Source organism: Mesitornis unicolor, unplaced genomic scaffold (genome assembly GCF_000695765.1).
Source record: "Mesitornis unicolor isolate BGI_N332 unplaced genomic scaffold, ASM69576v1 scaffold1863, whole genome shotgun sequence".
In the NCBI taxonomy this organism is placed as follows: domain Eukaryota; kingdom Metazoa; phylum Chordata; class Aves; order Mesitornithiformes; family Mesitornithidae; genus Mesitornis; species Mesitornis unicolor.
The window spans coordinates 47549-64061 of record NW_010172365.1 but is presented as its reverse complement, the minus strand read 5'-3'; the positions used below and the strand labels follow the sequence as shown (position 1 = coordinate 64061).

Sequence of the window (16513 nt, the reverse complement as noted above, 5' to 3'; positions counted from 1 at the left end):
TCCCTAGCTGTTCTGAATTCTAGCTCTGACTGGCAACACAAAAAGTGGGATGTGGTTAACTGTGCTGCAACTTCCAACTGCTTTATTTGTATATTGTACACCAGGGCATTTCAGTAGCATTTGATTTGGGAAAAGTTAACCCGGATACAAAGCTCATCTGCTTAGCACAAAACTGGAACAGATTAAGGGAAAGGATTTCTGCTTCATTTAAAATACACTATTAGATCTCAGAGCTGTTTCTGACATGTAGTATAACGAACTGTTGCACTCTGAGGATTGTCACAGAGAATTCTTTTCTTGCATTTTTACATTCTCTCTAAGGTGCTGTAAGGTGTTAACAAACACTTCTTTTTTTGCCTTTATTTTTGCTGATAGAGTGAAAAAATGTCCTTTCGCCTCAAGTCCCATCTTGACTTTGAAAATCTGCTTCCACATCAACAATCCAAAGTATTTTTAGAAGCATTAATAATTCCACTAATAATTGGATAAACACGGCATTGCAATCAGTTTGGTGGTTAAAAAACAAATACAACTTGTGCTTGAATAAATACTAAGGATCTCTTACTTCTTACACCTTTATTCCATTCCTTCATATTGCTCAGTTTAAAAAGACACAAACCAAACTAAACAATACCAGGAATAGAATAATTACTTTTTCTAAAATTCAATGCCCATCAGCACCACATAATAGTGAGAAAAGGATTTAACCATACCCAAGTCCATGGCCTTACCTCAGTAGTACTTCATGAGTTGCGTGTTTCCTTATAGGCAAGAAAAATTTTCCTTTTCTAGCCAGTGTATCTCCTGGTACTATGCTGAAAGCAATGGCAAAGTATTTTCCTTTCAGAAGTAAATATGAAACTTTGGCTTTGATTCCTGCATAGCAATGCAAAATATTTTCAGGATGACCCAGAGCAGTAAAAGAAAGGAGATGTTATGAAACTGCAAAAGCAGCAGCCTCTACTGGATGACTTTGCCAAAAGTCCAACCTTAGTTCAATGAAACCTCTATATAATGAGCTCTAAAGGTTTATTTCACATATATTGCTATGTAAGATACCACTTATTTTGAATAAAGATGCTCAGTTCCGCTCAAGTAAATAAGTGAGAATATCTTTTGAGCAAGTGGAATAAATAACTACTTAGAATGATCAAGGACCTTGAAATTTAGCCCAGAAGGAATGGATAAGCTGAATTTTAAAAATTACAAAGTGCTTTCATTGAGGTTTCCACTTGAATTTTATCTTAAGTTAATACAAGTTATCTATGCCAAACATCTATGCTAAGTTTACAGTATTTCAGAATTTCTCTCTTAAGATGTCACAATTGTTGACCTTTTTCTTGAAGCCCATCTAGCCTATTCAAAGGATGGACTTTTTGTGCTGCTGAGTGGTTCTGTTAAGATTTGTTTTGTATATCTTCTGGAAGCTTCAACTGAAGAGTACCAAATAAAATGGAACTATGTCAATATACATTAATTTCAGGATGTACTTAAGTCTTACCAGGATTTGTGCTCATACAAATACAGGTGCCAAGCCAGAAGTGAAAGACATAAACACTGAAAAATGGCTGCGTTGTTCTTGAAGATTAATTGCTCTTAAGATGAAAGTGGAAAAAAAAAATCCCTGACATGTTCATGTAACTGAGTAAAAAGAAAACATTTTTCACCTCTTAAAGATCCCTTTGCTCCCTGTCACTTGTGCCTTTAGACAGCAAAGTTTCATGTCCAAGACAGTTTTGAAAAATTTTTCCATCAGTGTCAAAGGAAAAAAATAAAATCTTCATTTCTGATTTGCCCTATACGATTCCCTACAAAAATTAATTAAGAGATGTCTCTCTGCTGAGGAAAGTACCACACACTAGTGTAAAAGACAGTTCAGAGTATATCAACTACCTTCATATCCTCACTTGGAACCCCTCCTCCTCCTCCTCTTCCTCCTCTTTTATCACTTGGGTATCAAAATATTGAGATTAATATATAATGGCAATGAAGGAAACCATAAGATGATTTTATTTTGGCAGAACTTGTCATGTTTATTCTATGCTTTTACCTTGTACATTTCAATTACTCACATCACCCTCTACTGGGACTTTATATTAATACAGCTCTCTCACTAAAATATTCATCTTTATAGTATTACCCAAATTTTTAGTGTCATAAGCAACTTTCATATTTCAGTACTGTTTCATTAAGAAGTCTTCACAGATTTGCAAAGTTAGGTGTTTTTTAACCTCACAGCCAATCACCTCTCCATCTGTTTCTCCCTTTTGACTTCTCTTATATTATCGTTTCTATCTGGGATTTGTTCTCTCACTCACTTTTCACAATTTTCTGCCACTCTTCTCTGTGGCTAGTGAGCTGTACATTTTGTGGATCAGCACTCCTTTTCCAAATACCTATTTGTTAAAGGGAGGTTCAGAGCTGAAATTCACATTTCAGGCTTCTATCATGTCATCATCAGTCTTCTCCAGGTTTTGAAAATGTAACAGAAAGCCAAGTAATTAAAAAAGCAACAAAAAGACACACAATTTATTATGATTATTAATTCAACAGAACAGTCGTACAAAAATTTTTAGGATTCACACTCCCTAATTAGATACCTAAATTCTCATAATTTAGTAGTTTGTCAGGCACTTAAAAACCTTATAAATGTGATTCACAGGATTTTAGTACCCTAAACTCCACTCAAGTACTTAACAAAAATCCTTTCTGTTATTTCCAGCGTTTTAAACAAAAGTACTCTCTCACCCCCAAGCTACTTAAACAAATGGAATACTGCCACTTTGCAGAAGACACATTAAGGGATAAAAATGAGAGGTGCGGTTCTATAAGAAAAAAGCACCTTCTAAATGTCACTGATAAGGCAAATACACTCTTGCCTCATGCAGTGCTGTCACCATCTTACAGTCACACCACCTATGTCCTTGATTAAAACACTTTTTGCTCACAACTGCTTAGAATTTATCTTTGAAAGAAACGCTATTAATAGTGAAGCTAGCAAGATTTATTTGAAGAGAGTGCATTGCATTTTAACAAGACATGCAAACTGCGCACTCATGTAACTAAGCCTGCTAAGAAGTAAGCTACTTCTACTTCTACTTGGCATAAGGAATAGCAGGAGATTCTGGTTAAACTGCAGGATCTAGTAGGATTGCAATAGCGTCTACAAGCCATGTTAGTACTTACATCCAAGCTTCCTTCACTTGTAGATGCAGAACTAAAAGCATCCTCCTCACCACAATCTCTGTTCATCCCCAAGTGCTCTTCTGTCTGCAACACAAACAAGTATCCTACACAGCAGCAGCAAAGGAAACAAAACAGCAAAAACGTGCCAGAGCAAAGCATCAAACCTCATCACAGAACCAAGACAAACTGTCTCAGTAGTCCTGAGAAACACTGAAGTAGTCTGCAAAACTTCTCTCATGTAGGCAAGACCCTAAGAAATCCATTAGCAGGAAGATTTAAGAATAAGAATATAAAGAAACAGAACAATTCCTGGGCAAGGAGAAAAACAGGCAGCACCAGGGACCAGATTGGAAGTCTCTGCTATACCCACAGACACAGGGAAACAAGGAGAAAACTTCTTCCCTGTCACTTGTCAGTGATGCGACAGTTTCTGTGTGCTAGCATATACCCTGCTTCAGCCTAGACGCCATGGCTGTTTGCACAGGACCTCTGCTCTACTGGATTGCTTACCAGTGCTAATTTGATCTGGATTTAGTCTCAGGCACATGACTACATTTGACATCAAAAAGACATGGAGTTCATGCCACCTTTATGTTTTTTATGCCAGCTGCAGGAGAACAGAGGGTAACTGATCCAGAATAAAATTAGAATGGAGAGAACAAGATGATACCTGATCTGGCATTAAGCCTGCCAGTACAAAGTTAACCAAAGAAATACTTCCAATGAATTTGTATTAACCATGAAAATAGGGCTCTGCTTGCATTCTGTGTCATAGCGGTTTTAATACAGCAGAAAGATTTTTTTCAAAAAGTTAGTCTAGCGTATTGTCATAACATGATTATTGCTTTCAGTGAGCCAGCTGAGAAAGAAAGCACGTGTGTAGGCACAGAAATCTGAGCACAGGCCTGTAGCGTGCAGCGACACCTGATCCAGGACAGCTTGCAACACAGGCTCATACTCTTCTTCCCTTGCAAAAGAAACTGCCTTCCCCTTGTAAATGCCTGCAACTCTGCAGCGCTACTGCTGTGCAAGACTTTGGACAATTCTTGCTATTAACTAGTTCTAAAATACAGACTCTGCATGATCACATACATACACGCACGCACACACAGAAACACTGGAAACCAAAATGCAAACAAATAAAAAATTAAAAGAAATAAGCAGAACCAAGTCTTGTGGAGGAGTAAAAATGTAAGAGTAACTATAAAGAGCAGAGTTTAAGAACTCTGGGCCTGTGATTCCAGTGCCTTGAAATCACAAGGCACCCCATCATATAATCCCTTCATAAACCTACCAAAACTTTTCTTAAAAGAACTTAATTCCCTCATTCTGTTAACTATGTCTGTTCAGGAGTTTCACTGCTGTTTTGGCTAGCAATCTCCCACAACACCAAGCCAGATGTACTATGGCCAGTTAACACCTGCTTGCTCCTGTGTGCTGCGCTGCTCTCCAGTTCTCAGTAACTCTTCTATCTATTTGGGTTCAAAGTCCTAAAGGTTTCTATTGAAAAGGCAAAAAGGACTACCTTGCTGGACTAAACAAAATGTTTGTTTTAGTTTCTTTACCTAAAGTACTTGTCACCTGAAAGTAAGGGTCCAATAAAGAAATTACCTAGAAAAGCCAATTAACTTGTCAGAACTAGCAGCAAGAAAGACTTGTACCTTTACCTCAGATTTAGAAGCTCTTTCTCATACTTGTTTGTACCATTCCTACTTTTTTCCAGGTCAAATAGTACTTTTAACTTGTTATCCTGATCCTCAATATCCTTAGCACCTATTAAAATCTGTATTTTAAAAAACCTGAGTATCACCTCCTATGTCTATGATGAACAAGTATGAGGAAGACAATAGAACAAAAAGAGAGGAGTTTGCAATTTTGGGCCACTCATTCCAACTCAGCTGTGAGAAATCAACTGCAGCAACTACAAAATTGGGATGCTTCATAGCAAATACTTCTAAGGTTGCAAGCGCAAATATTTCACAAGTTAAATCTGAGCTGTTTCAGGACTTAGAACTCCACATTTCACACTGAATTTCAGGAATATGGAATCAGAGGACAAACTGTAATGCAGAAACTGCGTGCTGAAATATATTTGATTCTTCCAGAGGAACTACTGCCCCACAGTGTGCTCTATAGAGGCTCAAGTTGAGCTCCCTTGTTTACTCCAGGCAGAGACAGCATCATTGCTCCAGTTATGCTTTCGTTCCCTTCTAAATGGGAAATATTTTCTTACAGATGATAAACATTCTGAAAGTGACTGACTTCCTATCTCATAAAATACAGTTTCCGTGTGTCCTTTATAGGATGTTAAGAATAGTTCAGCATCCATGACAGATGAGGTTTTTCAACACAGTAATTCCCAGTGTCCATAAAGGAAGCTATTGTCCAGCAAAAGCACTCCAAATTTGATCATAATCAAAAGGGCAGAGAACTAATGAATATTTTTGAAAGCTTTTACAGTTTTAAAGACAAGACTGAGAAAACTGGAAGGGTAAGTGAAAAACCAGTCCATTAACAAGCATATGTTTCGTAGTACCTGTTAATCAGACACACATTTTACGATTTCACTGCAATAGCCTCGGAGGGCTTTTTAAACCACACAAAAGAAACTTCTGTTTTTATTCTAACACCCCAGAGTATTAAATACTCTATAATCAAAATCAGTTGACACTGGTATTTGTGGTGAAGGATGCAAGATGTATGAAGTTAAAAAAATATGAAGTTAAAAGCCCAGTAATTATATATGTTCTTAAGTTATAAAGTTTTTCTGAAATTTCTTTTTCTGACGAATGGGAAGTTTTTCGCAAAGGTATTTCAACCAAAGAAAATTACTTTATACAAAATTTCTTTTTTAATTTTTCCAGCTCAAGATTAAAAACCAAGTTTAAAATGCCTAACATGCACCACAGCAGATACTGATCCTTCAATTACTCTTTTCAGTACTGCAAGTTGTTTCTTCTACACATAATTCACTGGTTTTACAGAAGAGTTAATAAGCCACTTCTACTTGATATCTTAATGTATTCTATGTTGCATCAGTTTTCATAAATGCATTTTGTAATCTGAGCACTACTAATAAGTGGACATAAGTTGCATGAAGCTACTGCCCTTTGTTAACCTACTGAACCCACAGCATTTAAAAAAAATTAAAATTAAATTGTCAAGGTGTCTGACTCTCTCAACAAACAGCCAGTATCTCCATAAGGCTTCACTGATTACACATAGTTTATACATCTGCTTACAGATTACTCCTTGGAATAATAATTTAAAAAAAAAATTAAAAAGGAAGAAAAAAAAAATCAAAAAACCCTAAATGAACACCACCACCTGCAGAAAAAATACAGCTGGAAAGAAAATACATCTCTTTAGTGAGGTAGTACACTGCTGAACACTTACCTTGCTGCTTCTTCTATCAGCTTTAAACAATCCCAGAAGTCTTGTCTTTTCTTTTTCTATTGCATCATTGCTCACTGAAGCCTTTCGACTTGGTTCTGAAACAATTATAATGAGATATTTTTTACACTTCTGAAATGAAGATTTAGAAGATCAGTATTTTAAAACATCCTGGATTAATGCTGTATTTTTTTGAGCTAGAGGTGTTATAAACTGAATGATCTAAGTAAGTGCCAGATCCCACAATTTCTTTTTCATCAGACTGTTACTTGTTCTGAGTTTGTTCCAAAATCTAATGGAGACAAATAGAGTAATTTAATAATTTAATAAACTTCATTAAGTTTTCAATCACAATATAATAATCCTTTAAAAAGGCAAAACATGAGCAAGTTGCTTAGAAATGCTTATTAGCTAGAGTACTTGTGGAGTACTCTAATACCTATAAAAAAAAGACTTTTCAGAAAGATGATGGTGAATATCTTTAACAATCCACAGGCCTAACTTAACACAGTGAAGTTAATCGAAAAACTCTCAATGAGGACTCAGATAAAGCTCTATGAAGAGGAAAGAAACCTTTCCCCTGGAAAAAGGGCTCTCCACAGAATTTAAACCAGCTGGACGTGGTCATCTTTTCTCATCTCCGTGCTTTTACTTCAGGTGGGAAGAGAGGCAAGGTTGTATGCATTTCAGGCTGGAAGAGCTCAAACATGCACGTCCACCTTGAACCACCTCAGGAAATGTATGGATCCTCAGACAGTTTCGTCTTCCTTCAATTTCCCCCACACCAGCCAAGCTGGATGAGCAACATGATAAGGTCATGCATTACTGCTTTACAAACAGCTTTCTCTTGTACACATTTGCTTTGTTTAATAACAATTAAGAAACGAATGAAAAATGACTGGTTTGTTGGCACAAAAAGGTTTACTTGACAAAAAACCCATCATCCCAGACCAACTGTAAACTGATTTGTATTTCACACAAAGCACATGATTTTCACACAGGTCACTTTGCTTATCAACAATGTCAGGTGTTAGAAGGTGTTAAATACATATAGTAGTTCTAAGAACAGTAGAAGAGTAAAGATGATGAAGCCAGAGGAAAACAGGGAGAAACTATCCTTAAGAAATCTTGCAACTTCACTACAAAAAAAAAAAAACAGTAATAAATTAATACCCTTCTCAAATACTAAGTACTGCCTATGCTCATTGACCAGAAACCGCTGTTTTTCTGCTCATGGCTGGTGTGGGTTACGAATCCCTTACTCACACAGTCTTCAACTATGAGCTATGTCAGTAACTGCTGAACACCAACATTAAGCGTTGTATAATCCCAAAAAATTGGGATTTTAAACACAGCATGTCATCTCAAAACAACAAAGAATCTTTATAAATCTGTATCAATTTTTCTTAAATAAATACAGCAGACATTCTCTCTAGTATTATGCTCCGTATGAGGGCATGTCACAGCAAATAATGACAGAGGATTAGGGGGAGAAGTACTGGCATTAGTGAAGCCAAGAGGCAATAGGCCACAAACTATGTTTAGCTCAATGGTTGTCACCTACTGGAGGTAGACATCCTTCCTTCCTTCCTGAAAATTTAATGATGTTACCTACAGTTTTATGTTGGTTATGTTGTGTTTACTAGTGAAAAGTAAAGCGAGTTATAAATCAACCGTATGTTTCTGGAGGATAAATAATTTAAGCAATGTATTACAACAGACTCAGTCGCGGAAAAGGATATAGTAAGTATACACATTTTCTGCTTTACTAGAACAGAAGCACCCATGTAATCTCATCAAACTCCACCTACTCTAGCAATTAGAAGTCAGCATCTATTCAGTTATCCAACGTGTATACATAGTTTTGATATTAAAATGCTTTGTTACATGTAAACTGAAAGTAGTGGAAGATCTCACAGGTCTCAAAATATTCTGTCTTTGTTACTAAATAAATTTTGAACCCAAGAAACCTCTGAAACGTTAGTATTCCTGAATTTCAACTAATCATGCTTCAAGTAACCTGAAAAAGCTTGGAATCTGTACAGAAGCATACCACACCACACAACAGTTAAATGACAGGATTTGTTAATTGCTGGCATTTTAATGTCAACTACTGAAGAAGCAGGATGCACAGAAGTGTGTTTGTTCCGACCAGAAGCACAGACACATAAACAACATTTTGCAAAAGACAACACAGATCGAAAACAGCTAGTTTCTCTACAATGTTTTTTACGCAACATTTGCTAAACCCACATTAAACATAAGAGTGAAGGGAAAGTTGGTTTTCCCTTAGCAGCACTGTACAGTACCTCTGTAGTTCAGAGATGGTTCAGACTGAGTTTTTGACGGAGGAACTGGAAAAGGCAGGCAATGAAAGGACAAGAGAAGACATATTAAAGTTCTAATATTGCCCCATAAGCCACAATATTCATTAATTACTCCTAGTATTTCTTTTCCTAGGCATTACAGGAAAAAAGTTGACCAACAACAGACATGCAGAGTTGCTAACAGAGGCAGCCCAGCTGCATTTATATTCATTCCAAGTTCAGTCATGAAGCTGGTCTAACTGCTAACTCAAATTAGGTAAGCAGGTGGCAGCAGAGCTTGTCTTTTCATCATCCTTCAGCATTTGGTAATTCTGTTTCAGGGAGGGAAAGAAGGATAAGGAGGAAGTTTTTTCTAGAATCTGCTCTTACCAGCACAGCCTATGCTTTCGACACCTCTGATGCCTTACTTGTTAGTGGGAATGTGTTTTGAAAATCTGTCTGTTCTAATAACTAAACAGACTGGATGTCTACTCAATGCACAATTCATAGACCAACTGCTACTGAAACCTATAGGGTTATTCCTCTTGGAGATTACAGATGAGAGCAAGGGAGAAAGGAATTTGCTGAAAGAAAGGAAACTTTTTGTAAACTCTATGTGTATTTACTGGTTTTCTCATCAGACACCATGGTGCAGAGTAAGAGGGAGACGGTAAAGGCTGAAATACACTCAGGATCAGGGGGATTTTTTCATAATGAAAGGTTTACTGAAAGGTTAAAAAAGAGTAAAATAGAAAAAAATTCTAATGCAGAGAGCAGCACACTATTAAGTGTTACAACATTTGCTGCTGTAATACCAGCCCTGAAATAAAGTCTTGGTTTTGACTGTACAGGCTAGAATTGGATTTGAGGACCTATACTGCACCAATATATATACACCATCACTTTCATTTTAAGGGAAAAGAGTTTAAGGAAGGCTTAGGCTAATTAGTTTATAAGTTATCTCTGAAGTATGCTGAATGAATTCTGTTGAACAGTCAGCATGTTCAATATGTTACTTTAAAATGTTTACCTTAATTACAGTAAACATACCTTAAAAACCCAAACAAATGCAATTGAGTTATGACATGTTGTCAACCACTTTTTGAGCATCCTAACAATTCAAAGGAAAAGGAGATATTTAGTTTACTTAAAAGTCTAAACTCACTGAAATTTGACTCACACAGAGGTAGAACTGTCACTTACCAAAGGAGTTTGAAAGAAGAGACAGAATGTCAACATAAATAAATAACTGTATAAATAAAAAATAAGCCTGCTGCTTAGCACCTACAAGACTGACGTTATCTAAATAAATAAGGACATTTACTATGCTGGAAGTAATACCAATTGTGACAAACTGCTGGAGACAATTTTAATGAATATCACTTTCTGACCTCAAAGGAAGTAGCGCTTGTCAATGTGTATTTTTAAAGCAAGAATATTTTAAAGCACATTGCATAATTCTGCTATTTGAACACACAATCAGGCTGATAGAACTAAACCTCAAGAAGCTGCCGCTACAGTATAATCTATAAGAACGGAAAGTGAGGATGGATAGACAAGAGAACGAAATTTTAAACACAAATACCTCTTAGCTCCTCTTCACTAAACCATCAATAACTTTGCTCTTCAGAGGAACCATCTCTGAACCTATCCACTGTCTGCTTCTCGTAAGCCCTGGTCTGTTGCCTCTGCCGCTCAGCTTTCGCCGCTGCCATGACTATGGCATGTCTCCTCTTTCTTTCGAATCTCCAGCCCACAATGCAGGTAGGTGACAGGCTCTGCCTGGACGAGGCCCTTGTGTTACACACACCTGTACCAACAGCAGCTCCAGGAGGTAGCAAAGCTCCTCCTTTTGCCCTGCCCCAGGCCAACCTGTGCCCTGCCAGGGGCCAGCCCAGCCTGGCACAGGGCCTGAGAGCAGCCAGGGACAGCTGGGCACATTGCTGTCCTGCCTGGGCACAGCTCACTGAACACACACGTGCTGCTCTCAGGAATAAGATGTCACTCTGTTGTTTCAGCTGGGCCCAAAGGAACAGAAATGCTTTTAAGTTGCCTGTAATATTGTTGGCACATCATCTAACCCTGCAGTGACTGCTTTCAGTCTCCGTTTACCTCTTTTTCTGTCCCAGGCGTACAGCTCCTTTATCCCCAGCTCCTCCAAGGACTTGGTAAGCTCCAGCTCCTCCCCAGTGATGCCATCTCGCAGAAGAACAACGTGCTCCTGACTGACTTCACACTTCTCACAAATAGCTGGGATGATGCTGTGGAGAGGCACCTCTGGACTAACTCGAACCACAGCCTTCTGCGTCTTCAGGTAGTTCACTACCAGCCTGACAGATTTCTGCAAAACAAACACGAACTCTTAGCCCTCCCTCCATGATGGTTAAGCTCTCTTAGAAAGGCATTGGGGACTTCCATGTTGTCTTATCTCACACATGTATACCACTGCAAAAATATTATTTAAAAAAATAAATTAATACAAAATAATCTCAGAACTCTCCTGTCACTAAAGAGACATTCACAAGAAGAGGCAAGTCAGGAAAATTAATCAGAGGCAGTCATAATCTTTGAACCTTTACAAGTATCACTTTGAAAGATGTGAGAGGGTAATTAGCTATACTGATTCAGGATAACAAAAATTTCAGCAAAAATAGAATGTTTGTTTGGAAAATAGCTACTTCTGAATCTTCACAGTACTGTGAAATACATTTATTAACCATCAGCCTTCTTCCATATCTTCAACTAAGATGGCAAACAAAATACCATCTAAAACCTACCTCCACACAATCCCACAACCCTCATTTCAGCCACTACTGCAAATTTCAGTCACTCCGGTCTTTAATCAAAGGTCTTTATAAGAACAGATTTCCATCTGTCCAACCACAGGCAACATAAGATTTTGTCTAAATGCTGGAGTCGGGACGGGCCCCTGCCAGTCTGCGTGCAAATCAGTTAAGGCAGTAAAGCAGGTTACAGTCAATCTCAAGCCTCTCCCATCTGGTTTGAGGAAGCAAAGATTGAAAGAACCGCTTGAAGTCATAGGACTGGAATGACCTTTCATGGCCCCATTTTAGCCCTACAAAGTACCAACCTCGGGGACTCTTGGCAGAGGTCGCTTCGTCTTCTCTTCGGGAACCTTCTCTTTCAGAAGTACTGTCTCTACATCCAGTGCTCCTATCAAAGTGTTTGGCTTGTAACTCAGAGGCTGTTGAGCTCCCGAAGACTGCAGTTCAAGACTATGTTGGGATGGATTTAAGCGATACTGGCTGCACAAATCAACCAATAGGTCCATCACAGCTTTACTGCAGGGAAGAAGACATTCACTGTTAGCATGAAAAAAAACCCCAGTTGCTAAAAAATTTACCTCAGTTTTAATATGGGAGGGAAAAAAGACAATACAAGCTGTGGATGTGTCACTAGCTAACCATTTTTGGGAGGGAACTGCACTAATGCTTTGAAATGGTAAACAGATAAGAAAAAAATGCTAGGATTTAAATATATTCACACTTCAGTTTCTGTTTATGAGCTGGCAATTAACTATTCATTATGAGGCAGACAACAGCGCCAATAACAGCATTACCAAACACAAGCCAAGAACAGTCAAAGTGCATCTTATCTGCTAAATCCATTCACTAAATTCTCCAATTCAAACTCTGTTCTTTAACATGAAGACAAGATATAAATAAATTATGCACTCATGGTACAGTAAACTCTACCTAGAGTTGACGCATCACATAACATAACACAAAATGGAGCATTTAAATCTGGAACAAAAGGTAGACAGGATTTTTTTTTTCCAGCTTACAAGTTTGAGGTTTTCTCCCCTTCCTCCCAATCCTTTTGGCACCAGAATGATTTCCAAGTACAAGAGATCCCTTCCATGTTTATTTTGGTGAGGATATTAACCCAGTATAAAAACATCTGGTTTTAAGCATTTGCATTATCAAGAACTTTCATTGCGGATGTGATTCTTAAACCACAAGGTTAAAAGAGTCAGTCGCTATCCCTCTCTTTCACCATGCCTCTGCACACAGGTGACCTGTTTTGTGTCAGTAACTCAACATCCACTGGAGCTTGATACTGTCTGACACAGCAGATATGAACTATGAACCTCCACACTCCAGAAATTCTCCTCTACCAAGATACTGAAGGTTTGGTTGGTTGGCTTTTTTTTCAACCTTCCTCCCTAAAATTCCATCTAAGATCAGAAAAAACAGGTTTATTAAAACTGATTATGTTCCTGAAAAGTTTTGGTTTCATTAACCAGTATCTGTCATCAACAAAACAACAGAAGTTGAAAAAACAAGAGAAGTTGAAAAGAATTACCAGCCATACCTGAAGCCCATCATATACATGAGATATCTTTCTTCTAGAGGAAGTGAAAATAGTGCATAGACAACGTATCTGCCAAAGGAACTGGCATCTCTTCTATTGTAAAAACTGGAAAAACTGTATACAGATTGAAAATGTAACCAAATTCAAAGAAAATAAAATCCTTCACAGGTTATTAGCCACCACTATTAAATCTGTAGCTCAAACTGCCCTTCAATTGCAAGCTGTCAGCATCTGTGGAGGGCTGTCCATCTTCCTTCTATATGTATGTTCTTGGCCAAAAACTGCTGAAGAAGTTGGTGAAAAACCCTGGAGAGCTAATGGCAGAGAAATATGACAAGAATGGAAATGAGAATGATCCCTTATTAACAGGTGAAAGACTAAAACATATGTAGGTGACAGCTCTTCCCACACAAGAGATGAGAAAGGACCTTCTTTACAATAACCTGTTTCAAGTCTGACTGAGTTATGCAGTGTGAGCTGAAAAAGTGGCAAGCGTGGAACTTCTGAAACACATGATGGCATTGAAAAGAGAAGAACACAGTGAGAAGACGATGACTGAAGATCAAACAAGGAAAACAGACGTCATTAATATGTATAGGAGGCTTCTGGAAAAACAGAGCACTGTGGAAACTGCTAACATAGGGAACATATGAAGAGAAATGTGTCGTATCTAAACCAAAATCATATCAGGTCATTTCACGATGACTTGTTCTGACACTGTCTCCACGTTGCAAATGTCTGTATTTCACAACCACATTTAATTCATATGTAACATGCCACAAGCTAACAGAAACACCTACACCTACTGAGTCCAAATTATACAAGAACCCCACCTACACCAATATTTATATGAATATTCATTGTGCTGCACAGCAGTGAGCATTTAAAAAAGCATCAGTCCACCTGATATAGATCTCAGCTTGTGTTTACAGATATACCTCTTTTAAAGTTAAATTTGCATGTGCTTTTTCCCCTTAGTCTTATTACTATTGTTTCAGAGAAAAGCAAATAACCTGGCAGAACTGCAACACATGGTGTTCTACTTGCAAGACATTTCTATTTTAAGCGTAACACTAGTACATTTCTGTAGTGCATAATATTGTGATAACTCATTCAAATTTGGAGTTTTCTTACCTCATGTAAACTATTTCAATGAAAAAACTTGTTAAAAAAACAACACTTCAAAAAGTTGTTTTTCTTTTTTAAATACAGTTCATCAAAACAACAGTTTATGATTCCATGTACCTTGCACTGAAATTATGAAATATGTTCAGTCACAACAGTATCACAATTGAAACAAGATTACAATCCATGCCAGCCATCTGAGGAAATAGGCTGGAGACAATCATGCAAGTTGAACCAATTTGTACAAACAATTTAAAAATCAAGCCATTTGAGGTTTCATCTTACTGTGGATTACAGGGCAGGTGAGCACCAAATGTAATGTTTAAGGAAGTCTGCAACATCCCATCCTGAGCTATGCTGCTCAGAATACACAACTATTCCATGAAAAGCATCCCCAGGCTTCATCTGTACCACCTAGGAGTACAAATTCAGCAATATCTCTGAAACTTTTGAAACAGCTTCTAAGTGAATAGTGTGCTTTCCCCAAAATGTAAACTTGGGACAATAATTTCCACAAAACTTCAAAAAGATAAGGTAAAAAAAACCAACCAACAAACCAACAGTTCAGCTTGATTTTAAATTAGAGTTTTATTTCAAGTAACTCCATGTATGTGCTACACACAGAAGAGAGCCACTAAATACAGCAAGAGAACAGTACTGTGCCATCTACTAATCTAGACCAATTTTTCTTTCAAACCTTGGGCTGAATATGGCTCTTGGAAGATGCAAGAGTCAATCCTTCCTCTGCTTTCATTTTGCTCCAGACACTGCACTCTATTTTAACCTGCTTTTGAGACCTGGTAGCATATTCTGTTCTGAAATTCAGGGAGGTCTGATCATAAAGGACTAAATCTGAAGCTGAAATGAACAAGTTGAACGTCTCACACCTTTCCAACTACTCAGCTAAGAAACATATTGTTTTCCTATTTCAATAAGATGTTGCTGAAGTTTGTATGGAGAGTGAATACACTGTGACAGACCAAACCCTGATGACTGATCTGCAAATGCTAGAGCACAGAAATAAATCTGGAGGATGAACTTAAAGATTCAGACAAGATAGTCCAGACAACTATTCTTAGCAAAGGAAAATACTTCAGCTCTGTTCTGATATTTTATTACTAAGCTGTTTGACATTTAACACCAATTCTTAACAGTAAAAAATAACTATTCTGTCAGCAATACTTATCAGGTGAAGTCCTGATCAAGTTTGAGCGTGTTGGACGACCTGCGCCCTGTTGTTCACCAGTAAAACGCTGCAAAAACGTCTACAGTCTAAGAGGCAGAAAAAAACTGAATTGTTTTGGGTGCGGCTTGGCTTAATCTCCTTGGGAGCACAGAGTAATCCGTCATAACACACAGCCTTGTACATCTAGGAAATAAAGGTGTAGGATAAAATTGTACTCTATCAAATTACACTGACTTTCTTATTCCATTCTACTTTCATGGTACAAATGCCTATTAAAAAAAAAAAATCTCAAACTGGAGGAAAGACTCTTTATTTAGGTCAAAGGCAAACACATTAGGAATCCAAAGGGACGATTGGAAAAGAAAAGCAGTAGTGTAGAGGGGATGACCTGAAGTCTCTGATGCAGTCTCTGATGCACTATCTGCATTTAAAACCAGATTTATCATTCATTATAATTTTCTTATGTTCCAAAACACAGCAAGGCATTTCATGAAAAGATTAGGTTTTCCTACACAACCAGAAATGTATGCACAAAATGGCAAACTTCATAAAAAGTAGTATGGGAAGCATGATAAACAGATATTCATAAATACTTTCTATTTTCTTATTTTGCTCATGTATATTTGGCTCTTATTCTCCAAAATAGAGCAACTCCATAGAAAGAACATCAAGATGACACACAAGAAGAGGCAGAGGACTGGAGTTGTGAAGCCTCAAGATGAGCAGGGTGAAGGAAAACCTTGTTGCTGTCTGTAAGTACCAACTAGTAGGATTACAGAGCCAGACTCCTCTGGGTGGTGAACAGCAAGAGGACAAGAGGCAAGACACAAGTACTAACATAGGAAACACCACTTAGGTACAAGGAAACATTTTTTTTTTCACCATAAGGATGGTCAAGCCCCAGGACAGGAGTACAGAGAGGTTTAGAAACCTCCTTCCTGGAGGTATCCAAACTTGCCAGGAGACAGCCCTGAGCAAACCG

At 37.8% G+C, this 16513-nt stretch overlaps 1 protein-coding gene across 1 annotated transcript in view; it reads right to left on the bottom strand.

The window, feature by feature from the left end:
• COBL (cordon-bleu WH2 repeat protein) overlaps positions 1 to 16513 on the bottom strand; it is a gene marked incomplete at its 3' end in the record, with an annotated part of 90042 nt that overhangs the window by 69043 nt on the left and 4486 nt on the right. Inside the window, exons 2-6 of the mRNA XM_010180339.1 lie at positions 11977 to 12187; positions 10998 to 11226; positions 8889 to 8933; positions 6583 to 6677; positions 3187 to 3270 (exon numbers count right to left, since the gene is read on the bottom strand). Of these exons, the coding sequence (XP_010178641.1) occupies positions 3187 to 3270; positions 6583 to 6677; positions 8889 to 8933; positions 10998 to 11226; positions 11977 to 12187 (664 nt within the window). The remainder of the gene's footprint in view (positions 1 to 3186; positions 3271 to 6582; positions 6678 to 8888; positions 8934 to 10997; positions 11227 to 11976; positions 12188 to 16513) is intronic.